The following is a 19,226-nucleotide window of genomic DNA, read 5'->3' as shown; positions in this document are numbered from 1 at the left end:
AAGCAAGCAAACTCAGAGAGCATCAGGGACCCTTCATTTCAACCCTGAATTACAAATATTCTCTTTTACTGGATTAAAATCAGTTACAAAAAAACTATGGCCACAAGAGCTGGTATAGTTAATTTCCTTGGAAAAACAAAGTTGAAAAGGCCATCTTTCCATCCCTTCCAAACCATATGATTGTTCTTCCCAACTGCCAAATATAAAGATGTTTCTACCTATTATCAGTATGTTGTATGCTTCAGTAACTAGTGGGTCATCACTATTCATAATGAAAAGAGAAACTTACCACATTCTGGAACACAGAGGCCAGTGTGAGAACTGAACAAGATTGAGCCCTCTGGGCAAACACATCGTTCAGCAACATGGTCAGTCTGTTCATGATTTAATCTGCAAGAAATGGAGAAAATTGTATATTACTCAGATATTTTTTAGTATTATATATAAACATTCCTGCTCACTTTTCAGTAATAAAATAGTTGCCAGACAGATTAATACGGTGTATTCCATTTTGTAATGAAATGTTTGAAAAGCACATAATGAAAAGATGCAAAAAAATAAAAAATAAAATCCCACAAAAATCATGTTTTTAGTTCTTTAAGCATAAAAGAAAATTGGCACTTTTAGGGCTAAATTCTATGTCATTCCTTTCCCAGATTCTAGCAGTCAAAACGGCCATTTGTCCAGCCAGAGCAGCAGGGAAATGCTTGATTGGTTCAGGAAGCCATTTCTGGGTGGAGTCTTTCTTGTCAGAGTTGCTTAAGTGAATCACTGTAGTTGTTAAAGTTAATAATATAGTTGTTAAGTGAATCTGACCCATTGATTTTGCTTGTCAGAAGGCCACAAAAGGTGATCACATGACTCTGGGACACTGCAACCATGATAAACACAAGGCAGGTGCCAAATGGCCAAAATTTACATCATGTGACCATGGGATGCTGCAATGGTTGTAAGTATGAAAAAACAGTCATAAGTCACTTTTTTTCAGTGCCATTAACTTTGAACAGACACTAAATGAACTCTGGTAAGTTGAGGAATACCTCTATATGTCTTCTGAAAAATCATCTCCACTAGGATCTAATCTTCTGATGCAGGGATGTTTGAGCATCTTCAAACTTCAAGGCCATGCATATTCCCTATTTATTTATTTATTTATTTATTTATTTATTTATTTATTTATTTATTTATTTATTTTTATTTTATTTGTCACAACAATATATATAAGCATCACACAAAAAGATTATATAGTATATAAACATATATATGAGTAAATATTAGGAGGTATAAGCATATATATATATATAGGAAGAAGAAAAGAAAAACAATAGGACAGGAACGGTAGGCACGTTTGTGCGCTTATGCACGCCCCTTATGGTCCTCTTAGGAATGGGGTGAGGTCAATAGTAGAAAGTTTTTGGTTAAAGATTTTAGGATTATGGGAAGAGACCACAGTCAGGTAAAGTATTCCAAGCACTGATGATTCTGTTACAGAAGTCATATTTTCTGCAATCTAGATTAAAGCGGTTGACATTAAGTTTAAATCTATTAGTTGCTCTAGTATTATTGCAATTAAAGCTGAAGTAGTCTTTAACAGCTTCTATGAGTTAAACTTTGTACTTGGGATTGGCTTATTTTTTCTGCTTTAATGATAGGAAGTCTGAATGTAGAAAGGACACTCAAGAAAGGGTCATTCTTGTTGTTTACTCTTCATTTAATAATTATTCAAAATTAGATATTTCAAAAATCCATTTTTAGCATTTTAAATCTTCTCTCTCAAATATGAAAGTTAAGACAGACTGAGTTGGAACCATATTCTCAAGTAAAGCACATGGAGATGACTTATCAAAGATGTTCCTTTCTAGAATACTAGCGTGCCTCTCACAAATAAAGTTTGCAGCTTACACAACCTTAGAACTTTTCTGGAATTTCTTAAAAGAATCCAATATTTTTCTGGTGAGCCCAAACAAAAGATGCAACTGCTTTAAGGTATCCAAATATTAGACGTCATGCAACTCTTTAAAAAGCAGGTTTCTTTTTTTTCAGATTCAAGCAGAAATATGAAAAAGCTATGTTAGAATTGGCTGATATCCAAATTGAATAAATTAATAAATAATAAAAATAACTAAAAATAAAATTCCAGAACGTAATTGCATAGTATGGTGACAGATATGCAGTAGTGTAGAAGGACAGCAAGATGTAATCTCATTGTATGAACTAAATGCAATGTTAGTTCACATAAACTTTAATTTTGCTCATACATCATTACATAGATAAAAGTGTTTAAAATAACTTTTTTCTAATTAACACATAAACTGTCATTATGTCACACTTGGATCTAAATTCATAATATTCCATCAAGTCACATTTCCTATTGAAAGAAATAAAAAATGTGTTTGTTAAAGGAATTAGTATACCATTATTAATTTTTTTCTATTTTTTTCTTACCCATTTTCACAGCTTTGTGGATGAATAGGGGCACACGGAGCATACACTTTGTCTTTTGGGCAATGATAGGCTATAAATGAGAGAATAAAACACATTATAAGCAGGCAAAGGTAATGATTCCAATAGTGGAAAAAACTATATAGCACCTATAGATACACACCCTCTTTCTCCAAAGACTTTGTAGAACAACAAAATCAGTAAAACATCTGTAAGTGATTTCAAACTGTTTGGAGAATCAAGGGGAGGAGAGAGACATTTTAACTTTTATTTCTTGTTATTTATCTTTCTTCCTCTATTTTTCCCTTGAAGAAAACAGTCAAATCCCCGTTTTATTCCACTAAGAGTGTTTTCTATTAAGTTTTGAGGACTGAATCTTAAGTATTTATAAGTTCATGGGGTGGAGGGGCAACTTTTTCCTTTTGGAAAACATTTATGTCCTGATGAACTTGCAATTGTTAATTAATTATTTTTAATTGCAAAAGGAAAAAAACATTGTAATAGAAATAACATTTTTGGATTAGTTTCTGAGCTGTTTAAAACAGATCTTGAAAGAGTTATATTTAGGATATTTTCAGAAACTTTGTAGTTTTGAGGTCTCCCCCCTCCCAAAAAATCTGCTTTTCATTTCATTATTGTAAAAGCATTTCTGTTGTGAAACAAAGTTCAAAAATAAGAGTGATAACAATTTAGTGAATTAATAAGCAATTTCGTCCAGTATTTTTAAGCTTTCCACTAATTAAAACTTAAGACTTGTGAATAGGCACTTTCTCTTTTGATGGTTAACCAACATAGAATATGTATCTATTCAAACAACAAGGCTCTAGAAAATATCACATCTTGTGGAATGGGTACTGGCAGAGTTGATTTATACTATACAGTATAATATGCAGAACTGAGGATTTTTGCTATTGTTTGAAGCTTACCACTGTTAATGGTTAAGTCACCAGGCTACAAAGCAGGAAACCATGAGTTGTAGTCCCGCCTTAGCCATAAAAGTTGGCTGGCTGACCTTGGGACAGTCACTCTCTCTCAGCTCAACGCGCCACACAAAATTTTGTTGTAGGGAAAATAGGAGGAGGAAGGTGTGTTGGTTCATGACCATGTATATTTGTAAAAACAATAAAAGCAATATTTTTTTTAAAAAAAATCATATTCTAAAACAGAGGTGGGCAGCTATGGCTGCTTTATGACTTGTGAACTTCAACTCCCAGAATTCCTGAGCTAGCATGTTGGCTGGGATGCATTGGGATACAAGATGCAAATAATGTTTGCCCGTGTCACCTTGTTGTTCAGTTTCCATGGTTGACTCTTGGTCTTTTAACAGAAGCAGAACCACTTCATTCTCTACTTACGGCATTTCCCTTCAGTTTTGCTCCTCCAGTCGGCACAAGCCCCGTTAGCCGTACAAAGAGAGGCATACATGTCAATGTAGAAGCAACTCAAGGAATCATTGGAAGCCTGACATGTTTCAATGAGGCAGCTGTCATAGAATTCGCTTGGAGACAGAAGTTTATGGCACTCTGCAAAAATACTTTAAAACCAGGAGATAAAATTAACATATTAGCAATTAAATAAGCTTGTTTTTTTCATGGTGAAGGTACAACTGAAAGAATAAGCCTTGTGGCAAGACATGATATTGAAGCATATAAAAACTCTGATTCTGCACTGCTAGGGTCATATTCCTAGATTACTATTCTGTCTGATATATAAGAAATCTGAAGATAGTTTGAATATCTGGTAAATAATACAAATCAATACCTAATTCTGTGAGATATCATAATATTACTACAGAAGGTATATTTATAGCAGTAGTGGGTTTCAAAACCTGTCGCTACCAGTTCACTCGTGTGTGCGCGCATTCATGCAGATGTGCAATGCTTCCACGCATGCGCAGAAGCGTCCAGGTGGGTGGAGCCTCCCGCTGCCGCTGCTACTGGTTCGCCTGATTCAGGGCGAGCTGATAGCAACCCACCACTGATGTATAGTTGGGGAGACCATTCATCTGGGCTGCTCTTAGAACTGCTGCTTCCTAGCTCTATAATCAGATAATGGCCAGGTTACCAAGAACTGTTATTCTGCTGATAAAGCTCCCTTTCCTATCATTGTGCCAGATAAGTGACAGGCTGCTGAGAAGCAAGGGAAAGAGGAGAGAAAGGCTTGGTGAGTGAATAGAACTGGGGAATAGGAGTAGCTTGTAGACATCTATTTGATGGGCTGATATAGGACAAGTTGGAATATTCTTTGGACATAAGAGGAATTTGTCTCCGGTATATAAATTATCAGTGTACATACAAACAAGAAAGTGGTATGTCATAGATACAATGTCTATGGAGATTCTCAGTCATTCAGGTCATGGTTGTCCCAAAGGTGCTTTTTCAAGAGGCAACTGGACTTTTTTGTTTTTCTTTGAAGGTGTTTCACTTCTCATCCAAGAAGCTTCTTGGAAAAGAAGTGAAACATCTTCAAAGAAAAACAAGAAAGTTCAGTTGCCTCTTGAAAAAGCATCTTTGGATCACAGATACAATCATAAATCATAAAATACAAGCAACAAGTAATAAATCATAAGATACCCATAGGAGAAGATAGTAGGAAAGATGAGAAGAAGAGAAGGATAATAGCAATTCAGTCCCACTACATAGGTAAATATATTTATGGTTAGGGTTAGTCTTCATTATGGCAGAATTACAGTGAAGCAGGGAACCTGACCCTCAAGCAATTCTGCTGCACATGCTAGTAAATGTTTCTGCATATAAATAAATATAAGTGAGTGCTTGTGTATGCACCTCACAATCTTTCATATGATGCATGTTCAGGTTCTGTCACTGCTATTCAAAGTTCAGTAACGTTATATTTGATGAGCCTCCAATGTTTTCTGGGAAGCTCTCATATTATTTGTTGTGCTAGAGACAAGAGGACATGTTTGAAGAAGCAGAGTTTCACTTACTCGCTTATAATGAGCTGGCACAAAGGTGATGGAGAGCTGCAGGGTGTTGGTGGTGGTGTAGTCTCCATTGGTATAGTTGGCACAGTTGTGCTCATTATAGGAGGTGTTGTTGGCTCCACCTGACAGTAGGGCTTATTGATATCAGGCACTTGCCAGTAGATAGCCATTTCTGAGCAGGAGGAAGCTTTCTGTCCATTGGGCTTGCGACAATCATCTGATTTGTCGTTTGAACAACTTCCTAGGATTAAAAAGAGCCGAATCATAAGTAGGCTAAAAATGCAAGTTGGATGAATATTCAGCATGCCCACTTGGAATGTGCTTAGAATTGGCCCGCGGGGCTGCCCTGGAAACAGCAAAAGACTGACCCACAGTGTCTCTGCCAGTGAAAATGGGCTCCCAATCTCTGTTTTTCGCTGGGACGGCCTCCTGCAACCCTCTGCTAGCAAAAGCAGAGCTCATGGTCCTCCTGAGCTCTGTTTTTGCTGGCAGAGAGTTGCAGGAGGCCATCCCAGCTGAAAATGGAGATTGGAAGCCTCTTTTTTTGCTGGCAGAGCGCTTGGGCCGCCACAGGCAACCCTGACATGAATGACATCAAGATGGTCTTGCCCACCTTGGCCACACCCATTGTGGACCCCCGAGGTCAAACACAACCCTGATGCGGTCCTCAATGAAATCAAGTTTGACACCCCTGCTTTGTATCAAGTCACTTAGAAAGTGTCATCACCTAGCCTACATGGCTTGTCTCACAATCTAAACTGGGGCAAATGTGATTAGAAACTAGATGGGAAACCACCTGGGAACTCCAATGCTATTTGTTAAGACTGGAAAAGCGAGAAATATCCCAGGAAAAACTTTATTTATTTATTTTATTTATTTAATTATTTTGCCAACAAGTACAAGGAAACAGTATCAGTATAGACATAGACATGGACACATGAAAAAAATGGCATAAATAAATGGATATAAATAAGCAAAACATAGCCATAAACACATAAAATGAGTACATATAAAAGGGGACAGTAGGACAGGGATGGTAGGCACGCTGGTGCGCTTATGCACGTCCCCTTAGGGACCTCTTAAGAAACGTGTAAGGTCTATGGTAGACAGTTTAAGGTAAAAGGTATTGGGATTAGAGAAACTAACAAGAGGATCAGGTAGAGTGTTCTAGACATTTGCTACTCTATTGCTGAAGTCATATTTTCTGCAATCAAGATTAGAGCAGATTATATTTAGTTTGTATCTATTGATAGCCCTTGTGTTATTGCGGTTGAAGTTAAAGTAGTCCTTAACAGTAGGACATTATGGTAGATAATCTTGTGTACTAAGCTTAGGTCGTAATGTAGATGGGGTAGTTCAAGGTTATCCAGGCCTAAAATTTCAAGCCTGGTGGTATAAGGAATTTTACTGCGAGCAGAGGAGTTGAGTACTCTTCTTGTAAAATACCTCTGGACCCTCTCTAATATATTAATGTCAGAAATACAATGTGGGTTCCAGGCAGGTTCCAGGTAGTATTTAAGGATAGGTCTGGCAAAGGTTTTGTATGCCCTAGAAACTTGTGAGAAACCATTTCCATAATACTGTTTAGCCAGTCTACATGAATGACATTATTGAAAGCTAAGTCCATCTTGAAGAGATTTTTATTTCTGAATTGAATCAAGCCACTGATTCAGCTAGCTAGATGTAGGTAGCAGCAACTTTGAACTCTTTTATAAATGGAAATGTAAGCAGTTTGAAAGACAAATATTCTGACTGCTAAACATCATCTTACTGCTAAACTTTATTTTGTTATTGATTTTTATAATAGTGGACATATTCACATATTAATTCATTTCTTTTGAAGGTACCTCCTTGAAGAGAAAGTGCTGAAATATTTTATTTATTCTTGTTACTTACCACACTGTCCCTCTGTGTTGTCTTCAAAGAATTCATATGGAAGCATAATAAAGAAGGTGAAACCATTGAAGGAAACAAAACTATTGATGTCAGGCATTTCAATCGTCATGGTAAAACCAGTACTAGTAGCCACAATGCCGTCTTTGACAAAACCCTGTGGCACTGACTCATTGCCGAAAAAGATCTAGAAACATGAGAATAAAGGAGATTGAAGAGCATACTGCAATGTAAATCTGAATAATTTACCTTACGTCATTTTAATGCATTTTAATTCAGTTGCTTCTATAATACTTATGTTCTGCTGCCTTTTATAATTTTTTAAAAATATAATTTGTTTGTTGCAACCTGCCTTTTCCCCAAAGTACTGTTCAAGCTAACATTCAAATAATAATAACAATAATATTCTGACTTTGCAACAAATCACCTTACTCGGAACTGCCTGCATACCGAGACATTACTGTAACAGCTCTTAGGTCGCTGGTTAGGACTTAAACTGTTAAGTTTTTACCAGTCCCAGACTGCGAATCAAATTGAAGATTAACCATAATAATAAGAAAAAAAAACCCTATTTGTATATGTGTATAAGTATGTGTGTGTACATACACACAGAATGTATGTATGTATGAATGAATGTATCTCTCTCTCTCTCTCTCTGTTTCCCATGTGCGTGTTTCTCCATCTGTATGATACAATGATGTCCAGCTGTTTGAAATTGCACACCAGACATAATTGGCAATAAAAAAAATTTCCCTGAGTATAAATGCAGCTGGCTGAACTGTTCAGGCTTGCTGCTTCTGAAGGCACATAATCAATGGGCAACTAGACTGTGAAGGGCTGGATGTATGAATGCTGTTCTGTCCCTATCAAACATCTTTTCCAAAGGGCAGTGCTGTGATTTGGTAGGCTTTTGTTTACATGGGAAATGGCTTCAGTTTAAAATGGTGTTTAGTTGTAGCCTGGACTTAGCTATTACAACACTTCCTGTTCCACCCTTCCAGCACTATGTGGCTCTGTGAGTCATCTGGAAGCTTCTAATTCCCCCCGAGGTGTGGCCTAATGGCATTGTTTCTAGGAAGATATTTATCTGAACTTTATTAAATGCATTTGTATGCAGAAACATCACACCATCAATAAACTTTAATTCAAGATTAAAGTTAGAGTAGTTAACTTCAGTCAACCTAAAGTAGTTAGAGTAGTTAACCTAAAGATAGTTCAACATAAAAAAACAAAACAAATTCTTTTCTCATGATAACTATGAGAGTCAATAATTATTTTGCAATATTGTCTTACCATAACCATAGCTTTCTCTATTTGGTTGAAACACTATTATTTTTAAAACCTATGACACTTTACCTTGTTAACTCTCACGCCTTTGTGTATTACACTAGTTAGTCGGACTTCCATAGAGTTATAATATACAATCAGGGATCTGGAACAGGATTGATTAGTAGCTACATCACAGAACTCATTGTCAAGCAAAATACGGAGGTTTCCATATTTATTCACAATCTCTTTCACCAAGATATAAGTGCAATTGCCATGAAAAGTGTAAGAAGTGCCGTCAAAAGTCATAAAATGGTAATGGTCCCAACCCTTACAGATACCTATAAGAAAAATTTTTAAAGGTACACATTTAGGCATGCAGTCTTTAGAAATTTTAACAAAGGATATTTAAGTCACATTTAATTCAAAGTATTCGTAACCATGACATTTGAAGGAATGAAGGACATTGAAGAGCTGTCTTGTAACCATGAAAAAGAGTGAATAAGTCATAATTTGGCTGATGCTATAGGTGATATATACATGCACATATATATATGAGATAATCACATATTACATAAAATTAAAATATAATATTTTTTCTTTCAGAAACCAAAAATGGAATGCTACAAGTAGTTGCATAAAGGAGATGGAGTTAAACCTGACAGAGCTTACTCCTTTGTAAATATGAACATTATACTGTAATCTATTTTGCTTACATTCACACTCGTAGCGTTCTATGCAACCATCTTTATCCACTATTTTTTTTGGTTCAAGTCCAGTGGCACAGGTTATCTTCTCAGCTTGTGGGAGCGGCACCACAACAATTCGGTTGTTCCCCTCACACGTTGCTTTAGTACAATTATTAAACATCCATGTTTCATTATACTGGGAGGCAAAAAAGAAAACATTATTCTAAAATTATTGACCTCATTAAAAACAAAGCAAGAAAGAGGCAAGGTCATTTAGGGAGCAATGAGGACCAATCCTATTTGGGAAGCAAATGGGGATCTTTCTAATATGGAGCAATAATACCATCTGGGAAACAAAGAGTGCCATTAGGGAGCAGCCAGTTGATTTTGTCTGGCCTCATAAGATAATCAGGTATAGATTTGCTTAGCATCTGTATGAGTAACTACTAAGAAATCCTAGGTTTCCAACTAGACTGGAAAAAGAATAGGAAAAAAAAAGTCTTGACAAAAATGGAGTGGCAAATTATTTCCATAGTGTTGTCAGGACAATTGGACGAATAAGTCCAGGAAGATACTAGTTGGCAGAGTTCAGTAAAAGAAGACATGCTGTGCATATACAGATCACTATTCAATCTTCTGCCTCAAGGATTGTGAAAGACTCTTGCTTGGAACAATGAGAGCTGTACTAATGAAGATGGGGCTAAAATAAAGACCTGAGTGTAAAGGAAGAGCCACTGTTGCTAGTTGTGCCCACCCAAGGACCATAACGCAATAAAGAAGAGCATGGAGTTCTATGCCCATAACCTCATCCTTCTTTCTCTTTCTGGATGATATAGTGGTTGGCAATGTGCTCTTTGGAATGTTGACATCTCTGTCAATGTCTGTCACTGGATGGAATGCTGCTTACTGCAAAATGCTAAAACAGATCAATGGGAATAAGTAAGGGTAAGGGTTCCTCTCACACATACGTGCTAGTCGTTCCTGACTCTAGGGGGTGGTGCTCATCTCTGTTTCAAAGCTGAAGAGCCAGTGCTGTTTGAAGATGTCTCCATGGTCATGTGGCCAGCATGACTAAATGCCAAAGGCGCACAGAACACTGTTACCTTCCCACCAAAGGTGGTCTCTATTTTTCTACTTGCATTTTTTACGTGCTTTCAAACTGCCAGGTTGGCAGAAGCTGGGACAGGTAACGGGAGCTCATCCCATTAAGAGGCACTAGGGATTCGAACCACTGAATTGCCGACCTTTTGATTAACAAGCTCAGCATCTTAGCCACTGAGCCACCATATCCCTTATCAACGGAAATACTGGTTCTAAAGCGGATCACCCTTTCAGAAAGTGAGACCAACAGGAATCTTGAAAGCACAAGACTTCGTTTTATGGATCTACGCTCACAGTAAGAAAAAAAATACTCTCTTTCCCCCAAAATAAGACATCCCCTGATAATAAGCCCAATCGGGCTTTTGAGTGCATGGCAATAAGGCCAAGCGCTTATTTCAGGGTTCAAAAATATATAGACAGAATCTTATTTTTGGGGAAACATGATAATACAACTGGGAATTTGAACATGCACCTCCACATTCCATGGCCAAGATCTGTTGTTTTTCTTTTCAAAGAGATTTGCAGGATGTCCTTTCTTTTGTTCAATTTGTTTTTAGAGATTATGTGACACTTTGCATTTTGTCCTTCAGGTCAAACACTGGGTAAACAATAGATGTAGTCAGAGATGGCTTTGGGAATTACAAGGAGGTGTTTGGGGACTTCATGCTATCACCCCAGATTTAAACCTCCAATGTTTGTTTTACTACTGAAGGAAAACTTTTAGAGAGTCGTGCCCATTAGTTTAAATTTCCCATGCAAGTCTTATAAATGTCATATTTCATCCTAATTAATGGAAAATTGTATCAGGAGTGCATTAAAAAAACCACATTACCTTTCTAGGTGGATCCGCATCAGGACAATCTGGTATAGGTGTTGTGGAAATGATTTTCTTAGTTCTTGGGGTTGGGGAAGTGTGTGGTTTAGTTGCTGGAGTGAAAGTTGTAGAACTGAGAATAGGTAATGTTCCTGAGGTTGTAACTGGATGGGGAGTTGTTGTAGGGCAGAATACTGGATACCTCTTAATTTCACAATTTGCATCACAGATTGCAATAAAACGGCATCCAGAACCATCAGTTCTATTGTATATTACCTCCCCTGTTTAAAAAAATCAATAAATTAAAAAGCAGCATGCACAAATGCTATAAACCCAAACACATAATTAAATGTTAAATGCATGTGTAATTCAAACATTATGTTTTTGATTGCAACATGTCATTTTAATCAAGTTTATGCAGAAGTAAATCCAGTATACTGTATAAGCATCAAAGAAGTAATCATTAAATGTGATTCAGGTTGTGTTCTTTGAACGGTCGGAGACCCATTGTTTTTAGCGGGTGTTACTCCCCAAAAACCGTAGATGATATTACAGCTTTCAAAATTTATAATGAGCAAGTGTTGATTCCCGGAGGGGGAGAGAGGGAGAGGGGGAGGAGAGAGAGGGGGGGGGACGGAGGGAGACAGAGAGAGAGACTAGCATAAGGATCAATAACCATTCCTTTTCCTAACCATTCCACCATTCCAAATAGTGCCAGACAGAGATGGATAAATTTTTATTCCATCCGATTGCAAAATTTCCTGAATCTAAAGGAGAATAAGAGACCATATGCAAGCCAAAACCTATAGTTTTAAAATATTAAGCAAAATTATTAATAATTGAAAATTAACACAACACATTTATTAAGAAAAATGTTTCCTCATCAGGATATAAAACAATGCAGTCTCTAGGAAAAATATGCATCAAAAGGCACATATTAACAAAAATGTTCACAAAATTATCCAAATTATATAAAGTGGTAGAATAAGAAAATAGAATTTATAACCTTGTCTATCTCAAGCCTGAGGATCCTGAAAAGACACAGAACTCATGACCCAAATGCTGGGGAGCAGAGTGGCAAACTATATGTTGCTCTCCCCATAAAAGGAATGACTGGCATATGGTAATTTTTTTTAATTTGCATTTATATCCCACCCTTCTCTGAAGACTCAGGGCGGCTTACACTGTGTTAAGCAATAGTCTTCATCCATTTGTATATTATATACAAAGTCAACTTATTGCCCCCAACAATCTGGGTCCTCATTTTACCTACCTTATAAAGGATGGAAGGCTGAGTCAACCTTGGGCCTGGTGGGACTTGAACTTGCAGTAATTGCAAGCAGCTGTGTTAATAACAGACAGACTTAGTCTGCTGAGCCACCAGACGCCCTGGTGGTAATGAGTCTCTAAGGACCAATATCCTTAAATTAAGCATTCAAAATAGGAACTGATGATTTCAGATGCATTATAAAATAACAAAATGTTAAACACCTGAATAAATGATAGCATTTTCATTAGCTTCTCAGCAAAACAGCCTTCCCCAGATAAAGCAGTCAAAAACTATAGCATACTTATGTGGAAGGGTCAGCTATAAGTACATGTATAGTAAGAGCAATTTTTGAATGAAACTCACCAGGAGAAATTAAAGAATCAGTTCCAGATACATGGCAGAAACATGGAGTTGCTCTGCTTAAAGTAGTTGCTAATGTGGAACCTGATATTGACAAAGACACAAAATATAACATAGAAGTAACCAAATGATATGAGATTGATACCAACTGGAATTGTACTACCAAAATTTAATACTGCCCTTCTTAAACTATAGCAAGAAAAAAACCTCCCTATTCCTACAAAAATCACAGTTAACTCAAAAATTTTGCAACCACATTTAGGACAACAGCCTCATGCTTAGGAGAGTCATTCACCACTGATTACCTCAAATCCATATAGAATAGAATAGAATAGAATTTTTATTGGCCAAGTTTGATTGGACACACAAGGAATTTGTCTTGGTGCATATGCTCTCAGTGTACATAAAAGAAAAGATACCTTCATGATATATATATATATATCGAAGATGACGAATGAGACTTTATCGAAACGTCGCCAAGACACTTCCAATTTTACACAGGAGAAAACCCGAATAACCAAAGACATATATATATATACACACACACATATACACACACACATACATATATATATATATATATATATATATATATATATATATATATATATATATATATATATATATATATATATATATATGTTTTCTGAGATTTCACACATTGCTCCCAGAAGCACGAAGCTGAAGCCTGAAGATGACGAATGAGACTTTATCGAAACGTCGCCAAGACACTTCCAATTTTACACAGGAGAAAACCGAATAACCAAAGACCTATATATATATATATATATATATATATATATATATGTTTTCTGAGGTTTTCGCGGGTGTTTGTATGTAGGTCTTTGGTTATTCGGGTTTTCTCCGTAAAATTGGAAGTGTCTTGGCGACGTTTCGATGAGGTCCCACTCATCATCTTCCAGCTGGTGTCTTCGGCTTCGTGCTTCTCGAGCTTGAGAACCTTACACAAAAGACCCAAAAATGCCAAGACCTACATATATGAGTATATATATATATGTAAGTATGTATATATATATATATATGTATGTATATGTATATAGGTCTTTGGTTATTCGGGTTTTCTCCCGCGTAAAATTGGAAGTGTCTTGGCGACGTTTCGACGAAGTCTCATTCGTCATCTTCAGGCTTCAGCTTCGTGCTTCTGGGAGCAATGTGTGATTGCAGCTGTTTCTTCCTTTTTAACTGCTAGTGGGGGTTTGAACTGATTGGGTGGGAGCTTGGCTGTGCTCTGATTGGATGTGGGTTTTTGTGCCCGCTATCTGCATGCACTCTCACACCACCACCCAGCACAGATCAACTCCGTAGCCAAGACACTCATCTCTAGAACAAAATGCTTAGCTGACGAACAACACCTAAAACCGAACTACACACTCTCACAAACGTACTAACATCCAATGGATTCCAGAAATAAGATTACCAAACTAATCCAAAAGAACCCCCACTAAAACCCAAGACAGAGAGCAAGAAAATGGCACAGCCCTCCTCCCATATATAAAAGGCACCACAGACAGAATCAGCAAGATCCTCCACAAACATAACATCAAGACAGCATTCTGCACAAACCAAAAATATCCACCATCCTAAGAAACCCCAAAGACAAAATTGAGTTAGAAAATCAAGGGTATATGAAGTCCCATGCACCGCCTGCCCCACCACATACATTGGACAAACCAACAGAAGAATAAGTGCACGCATTGAAGAACACAAGAACTCATTCAAAAAGAGGAACCAACTTCTTCCCTGGTCCAACACTTTAAAGTCACAGGACACGATATTGACTTTAAAAGACCAGAACTATCGCCAAAACTGAACACTTTAACAACAGAATAATCAGAGAAGCCATCGAGATAAACGCCCACACAGCATGAACAAACGAGATGATACCTCCGCCTACCAGCCATTTGGAAACCTGCCCTTATTGACAAACGTGTCCCTAACACGAGGAATGACACCAGACCCACACTCACGAGGTCCACACAGGATGTCACCACCACACATCCACCCAGAAAGCACACCCAAACCCACACTGATCAGGAAGCACGACCAAGGACCAGAAGCCAGACCGCAGCTGCAACATTAGCCATTTCAAACCCCTCCAATCCATACATGCAGCAGACAGACACCCACTATGACGATGTAGCACGACCACGAACACGAAGCCAAACAGCAGCAGTGCAGCTCACTAGCTCAGATCCCCCTGCAACTCAGACTAATTTGAGCACAACCAAGCCCCCACCCAAACAGGACACACCCCCAGCCAATCAGAGCACAAAAACCCCATCCAATCAGAGCACAGCCAAGCTCCCACCCAATCAGTTCAAACCCCACTAGCAGTTAAAAGGAAGAAACAGCTGCAATCACATTGCTCCCAGAAGCACGAAGCTGAAGCCTGAAGATGACGAATGAGACTTTATCGAAACGTCGCCAAGACACTTCAATTTTACACAGGAGAAAACCGAATAACCAAAGACCTACATACAAACACCATGAAAACCTCAGAAAATATATATATATATATATATATATATATATATATATATATATATATATATATATATATATATATATATATATATATATTTGTTTTCTTTCACATTGCTCCCAGAAGCACGAAGCTGAAGCCTGAAGATGACGAATGAGATTTCGTCGAAACGTCGCCAAGACACTTCCAATTTTACACAGGAGAAAACCGAACAACCAAAGACCTATATATATATATATATATACATATATATATATATTCTGAGCTTTTCATGGGTGTTTGTATGTAGGTCTTGTAATTTTTGGTTCTTTTCCCGTGTAAGGTTGAGAGTATCTTGGCGACGTTTCGATGAGGTCTCACTCATCATCTTCCAGCTGGTGTCTTCGGCTTCGTGCTTCTCGAGCTTGAGAACCTTACACAAAAGACCCGAAAATGCCAAGACCTACATATATGTGTATATATATATATATATATATATATATATATATATATATATATATATATATATATATATATATATATATATATATTTATATTTATATATTTGTTTTCTGAGGTTTTCGCGGGTGTTTGTATGTAGATCTTTGGTTATTTGGGTTTTATCCCGCGTAAAATTGTACGCGGGAGAAAACCCGAATAACCAAAGATCTACATATATATATATATATATATATACACACACATACATACATACATACATACATATATATATATAAAATATTTATTGAAAGTACTGTCAGAAAAAATCCAGCCCAGGGCCACAAATTGTAGTATGAATTAAGTGAACCTGAATGAAAAAGTTGTTTCCTTAAAACATGGGAGCAATTGCAATTTTCTATTAAAATAGATAAATTGCTACCACAGCTAAATTGATATATATGTATTGAAAATGGGCCTTAAATGTCTTCCTGAGAACACAATATGTAAGATAATAATGGAAATGACATGATATATTGCTCTTTAATCTCTCTTTTTGCTGTCAGCAAATAAATATTTGACAGAGTGTGTTGACAGTGTAATAGAAAGAGTTGTAGTTGTTTGCTTACCTGTTGAAACTCCTACACTTGTAGAGGCAAATGTTGACAGTGGAGGAGAAAGAGTTGTGGTGATATGCTTTCTTGTTGTTACTTCTGCACTCGTAGACACCAGGGGTGTGCTTGGACTAGTGGTCGATGCAGTGGAGGTAATTCCAGTGGTGACTGGTTTTGTTGATGGTGGAATAGGGAGAGTAGTGGTTGTTTGCTTTCCTGTTGTTACTTCTGCACTTGTAGACACCAGAGGTGTGCTTGGACTAGTAGTCGATGCAGGGGAGGTAATTCCAGTGGTGACTGGTTTTGTTGATGGTGGAACAGGGAGAGTAGTGGTTGTTTGCTTTCCAAGTTTTATTTCTGCACTTGTAGACACCAGGGTTGTGCTTGGACTAGTGGTCGATGCAGTGGAGGTAATTCCAGTGGTGACTGGTTTTGTTGATGGTGGAATAGAGAGAGTAGTAGTTGTTTGCTTTCTGGTTGTTACTTCTCCACTTGTAGACACCAGGGGTGTGCTTGGACTTGTGGTCGATATTTTGTGGGGTAGGGTAGATGAACTGGATGTTGTGGAAGTGTACATTGTTTTGGCTGATGTAGGTTTGGAAGTTACTGATGTTGTGAGTGGTTGGCAATGGCTGTAATCACAACACAAAAACTTCACCTGATAGTTGACACATTTATATGGTTTCTTTGTCTGCTCTGTATGGTTGCACACTAGTCCAACTTTCACATTGCACTGGATATTCTGCTCAGGGGCAGGATTCTTAGTGTGTGCATAGTCCTTTGCCTGGCATTCGATTTCCTGGGGATGTTCACAAACCAACCCACGTGCTCGTATGTCTTCAAAGCGCTCAAAATCACCATTGGGGCTAGTATTTGGATTGTGGTCATCAAACCATTGCGTCCACTGGCATTTAGGAGTGCAAGATGTGGATGTGGGTTGCACTGAGCTTAGTGTAGAAGGCTGGGAGGTAGAGGTAGTAGTCCCAATAAAATGCGGAGTTGTAGATTGAGGTATATAAGGTGGTGATGTTTTTGTTTCAGTGGATGGAATTGTCCCTGCAGTGGTACTACTAATATGGATTGATGTTGTGGACACAGTTGTTGACAATGGAATAGAAAGAGTTGTAGTTATCTGCTTTCCTGTTGTTACTTCTGCACTTGTAGACACCAGGGGTGTGCTTGGACTAGTGGTCGATGCAGGGGAGGGAATTCCAGTGGTGACTGGTTTTGTTGATGGTGCCATAGGGAGAGTAGTGGTTGTTTGCTTTGCTGTTGTTACTTCTGCACTTGTAGACACCAGAGGTGTGCTTGGACTGGTGGTCGATGCAGTGGACGTAATTCCAGTGGTGACTTGTTTTGTTGATGGTGGAACAGGGAGAATAGTGGTTGTTTGCTTTCCAAGTTTTATTTCTGCACTTGTAGACACCAAGGGTGTGCTTGGACTAGTGGTCGATGCAGTGGAGATAATTCCAGTGGTGACTGGTTTTGTTGATGGTGGAGTAGGGAGAGTAGTGGTTGTTTTCTTTGCTGTTGTTACTACTGTACTTGTAGACACCACAGGTGTGCTTGGACTAGTGGTCGATGCAGGGGAGGTAATTCCAGTAGTGACTGGTTTTGTTGATGGTGGAATAGAGAGAGTAGTGGTTGTTTGCTTTCCAAGTTTTATTTCTGCACTTGTAGACACCAGGGTTGTGCTTGGACTAGTGGTCGATGCAGTGGAGGTAATTCCAGTGGTGACTGGTTTTGTTGATGGTGGAATAGAGAGAGTAGTAGTTGTTTGCTTTCCGGTTGTTACTTCTCCACTTGTAGACACCAGGGGTGTGCTTGGACTTGTGGTCGATATTTTGTGGGGTAGGGTAGATGAACTGGATGTTTTGGAAGTGTACATTGTTTTGGCTGATGTAGGTTTGGAAGTTACTGATGTTGTGAGTGATTGGCAATGGCTGTAATCACAACACAAAAACTTCACCTGATAGTTGACACATTTATATGGTTTCTTTGTCTGCTCTGTATGGTTGCACACTAGTCCAACTTTCACATTGCACTGGATATTCTGCTCAGGGGCAGGATTCTTAGTGTGTGCATAGTCCTTTGCCTGGCATTCGATTTCCTGGGGATGCTCACAAACCAACCCACGTGCTCGTATGTCTTCAAAGCGCTCAAAATCACCATTGGGGCTAGTATTTGGATTGTGGTCATCAAACCATTGCGTCCACTGGCATTTAGGAGTGCAAGATGTGGATGTGGGTTGCACTGAGCTTAGTGTAGAAGGCTGGGAGGTAGAGGTAGTAGTCCCAATAAAATGCGGAGTTGTAGATTGAGGTATATAAGGTGGTGATGTTTTTGTTTCAGTGGATGGAATTGTCCCTGCAGTGGTACTACTAATATGGATTGATGTTGTGGACACAGTTGTTGACAATGGAATAGAAAGAGTTGTAGTTATCTGCTTTCCTGTTGTTACTTCTGCACTTGTAGACACCAGGGGTGTGCTTGAACTAGTGGTCGATGCAGTGGAGGTAATTCCAGTGGTGACTGGTTTTGTTGATGGTGGCATAGGGAGAGTAGTGGTTGTTTGCTTTGCTGTTGTTACTTCTGCACTTGTAGACACCAGAGGTGTGCTTGGACTAGTGGTCAATGCAGTGGACGTAATTCCAGTGGTGACTTGTTTTGTTGATGGTGGAACAGGGAGAATAGTGGTTGTTTGCTTTCCAAGTTTTATTTCTGCACTTGTAGACACCAGGGGTGTGCTTGGACTAGTGGTCGATGCAGTGGAGGTAATTCCAGTGGTGACTGGTTTTGTTGATGGTGGAGTAGGGAGAGTAGTGGTTGTTTTCTTTGCTGTTGTTACTACTGTACTTGTAGACACCACAGGTGTGCTTGGACTAGTGGTCGATGCAGGGGAGGTAATTCCAG

General features: G+C 38.3%; 1 protein-coding gene across 1 annotated transcript in view; it reads right to left on the bottom strand.

Moving 5' to 3' along the window:
- The window catches only part of LOC131185244 (mucin-5B-like), a 72,428-nt gene that overhangs the window by 9,115 nt on the left and 44,087 nt on the right, over positions 1 to 19,226 (bottom strand). Inside the window, exons 31-41 of the mRNA XM_058157604.1 lie at positions 17,420 to 17,497; positions 16,329 to 16,696; positions 12,783 to 12,863; positions 11,168 to 11,430; positions 9,262 to 9,430; positions 8,636 to 8,886; positions 7,283 to 7,466; positions 5,390 to 5,627; positions 3,798 to 3,976; positions 2,446 to 2,515; positions 290 to 390 (exon numbers count right to left, since the gene is read on the bottom strand). Coding sequence (XP_058013587.1) covers positions 290 to 390; positions 2,446 to 2,515; positions 3,798 to 3,976; positions 5,390 to 5,627; positions 7,283 to 7,466; positions 8,636 to 8,886; positions 9,262 to 9,430; positions 11,168 to 11,430; positions 12,783 to 12,863; positions 16,329 to 16,696; positions 17,420 to 17,497 — 1,982 coding nt within the window. The remainder of the gene's footprint in view (positions 1 to 289; positions 391 to 2,445; positions 2,516 to 3,797; positions 3,977 to 5,389; positions 5,628 to 7,282; positions 7,467 to 8,635; positions 8,887 to 9,261; positions 9,431 to 11,167; positions 11,431 to 12,782; positions 12,864 to 16,328; positions 16,697 to 17,419; positions 17,498 to 19,226) is intronic.

The sequence above is a fragment of the Ahaetulla prasina genome, chromosome 1 (genome assembly GCF_028640845.1).
Source record: "Ahaetulla prasina isolate Xishuangbanna chromosome 1, ASM2864084v1, whole genome shotgun sequence".
Taxonomy (NCBI): Eukaryota; Metazoa; Chordata; class Lepidosauria; order Squamata; family Colubridae; genus Ahaetulla; species Ahaetulla prasina.
This window is presented reverse-complemented; position numbering and strand designations above follow the sequence as displayed.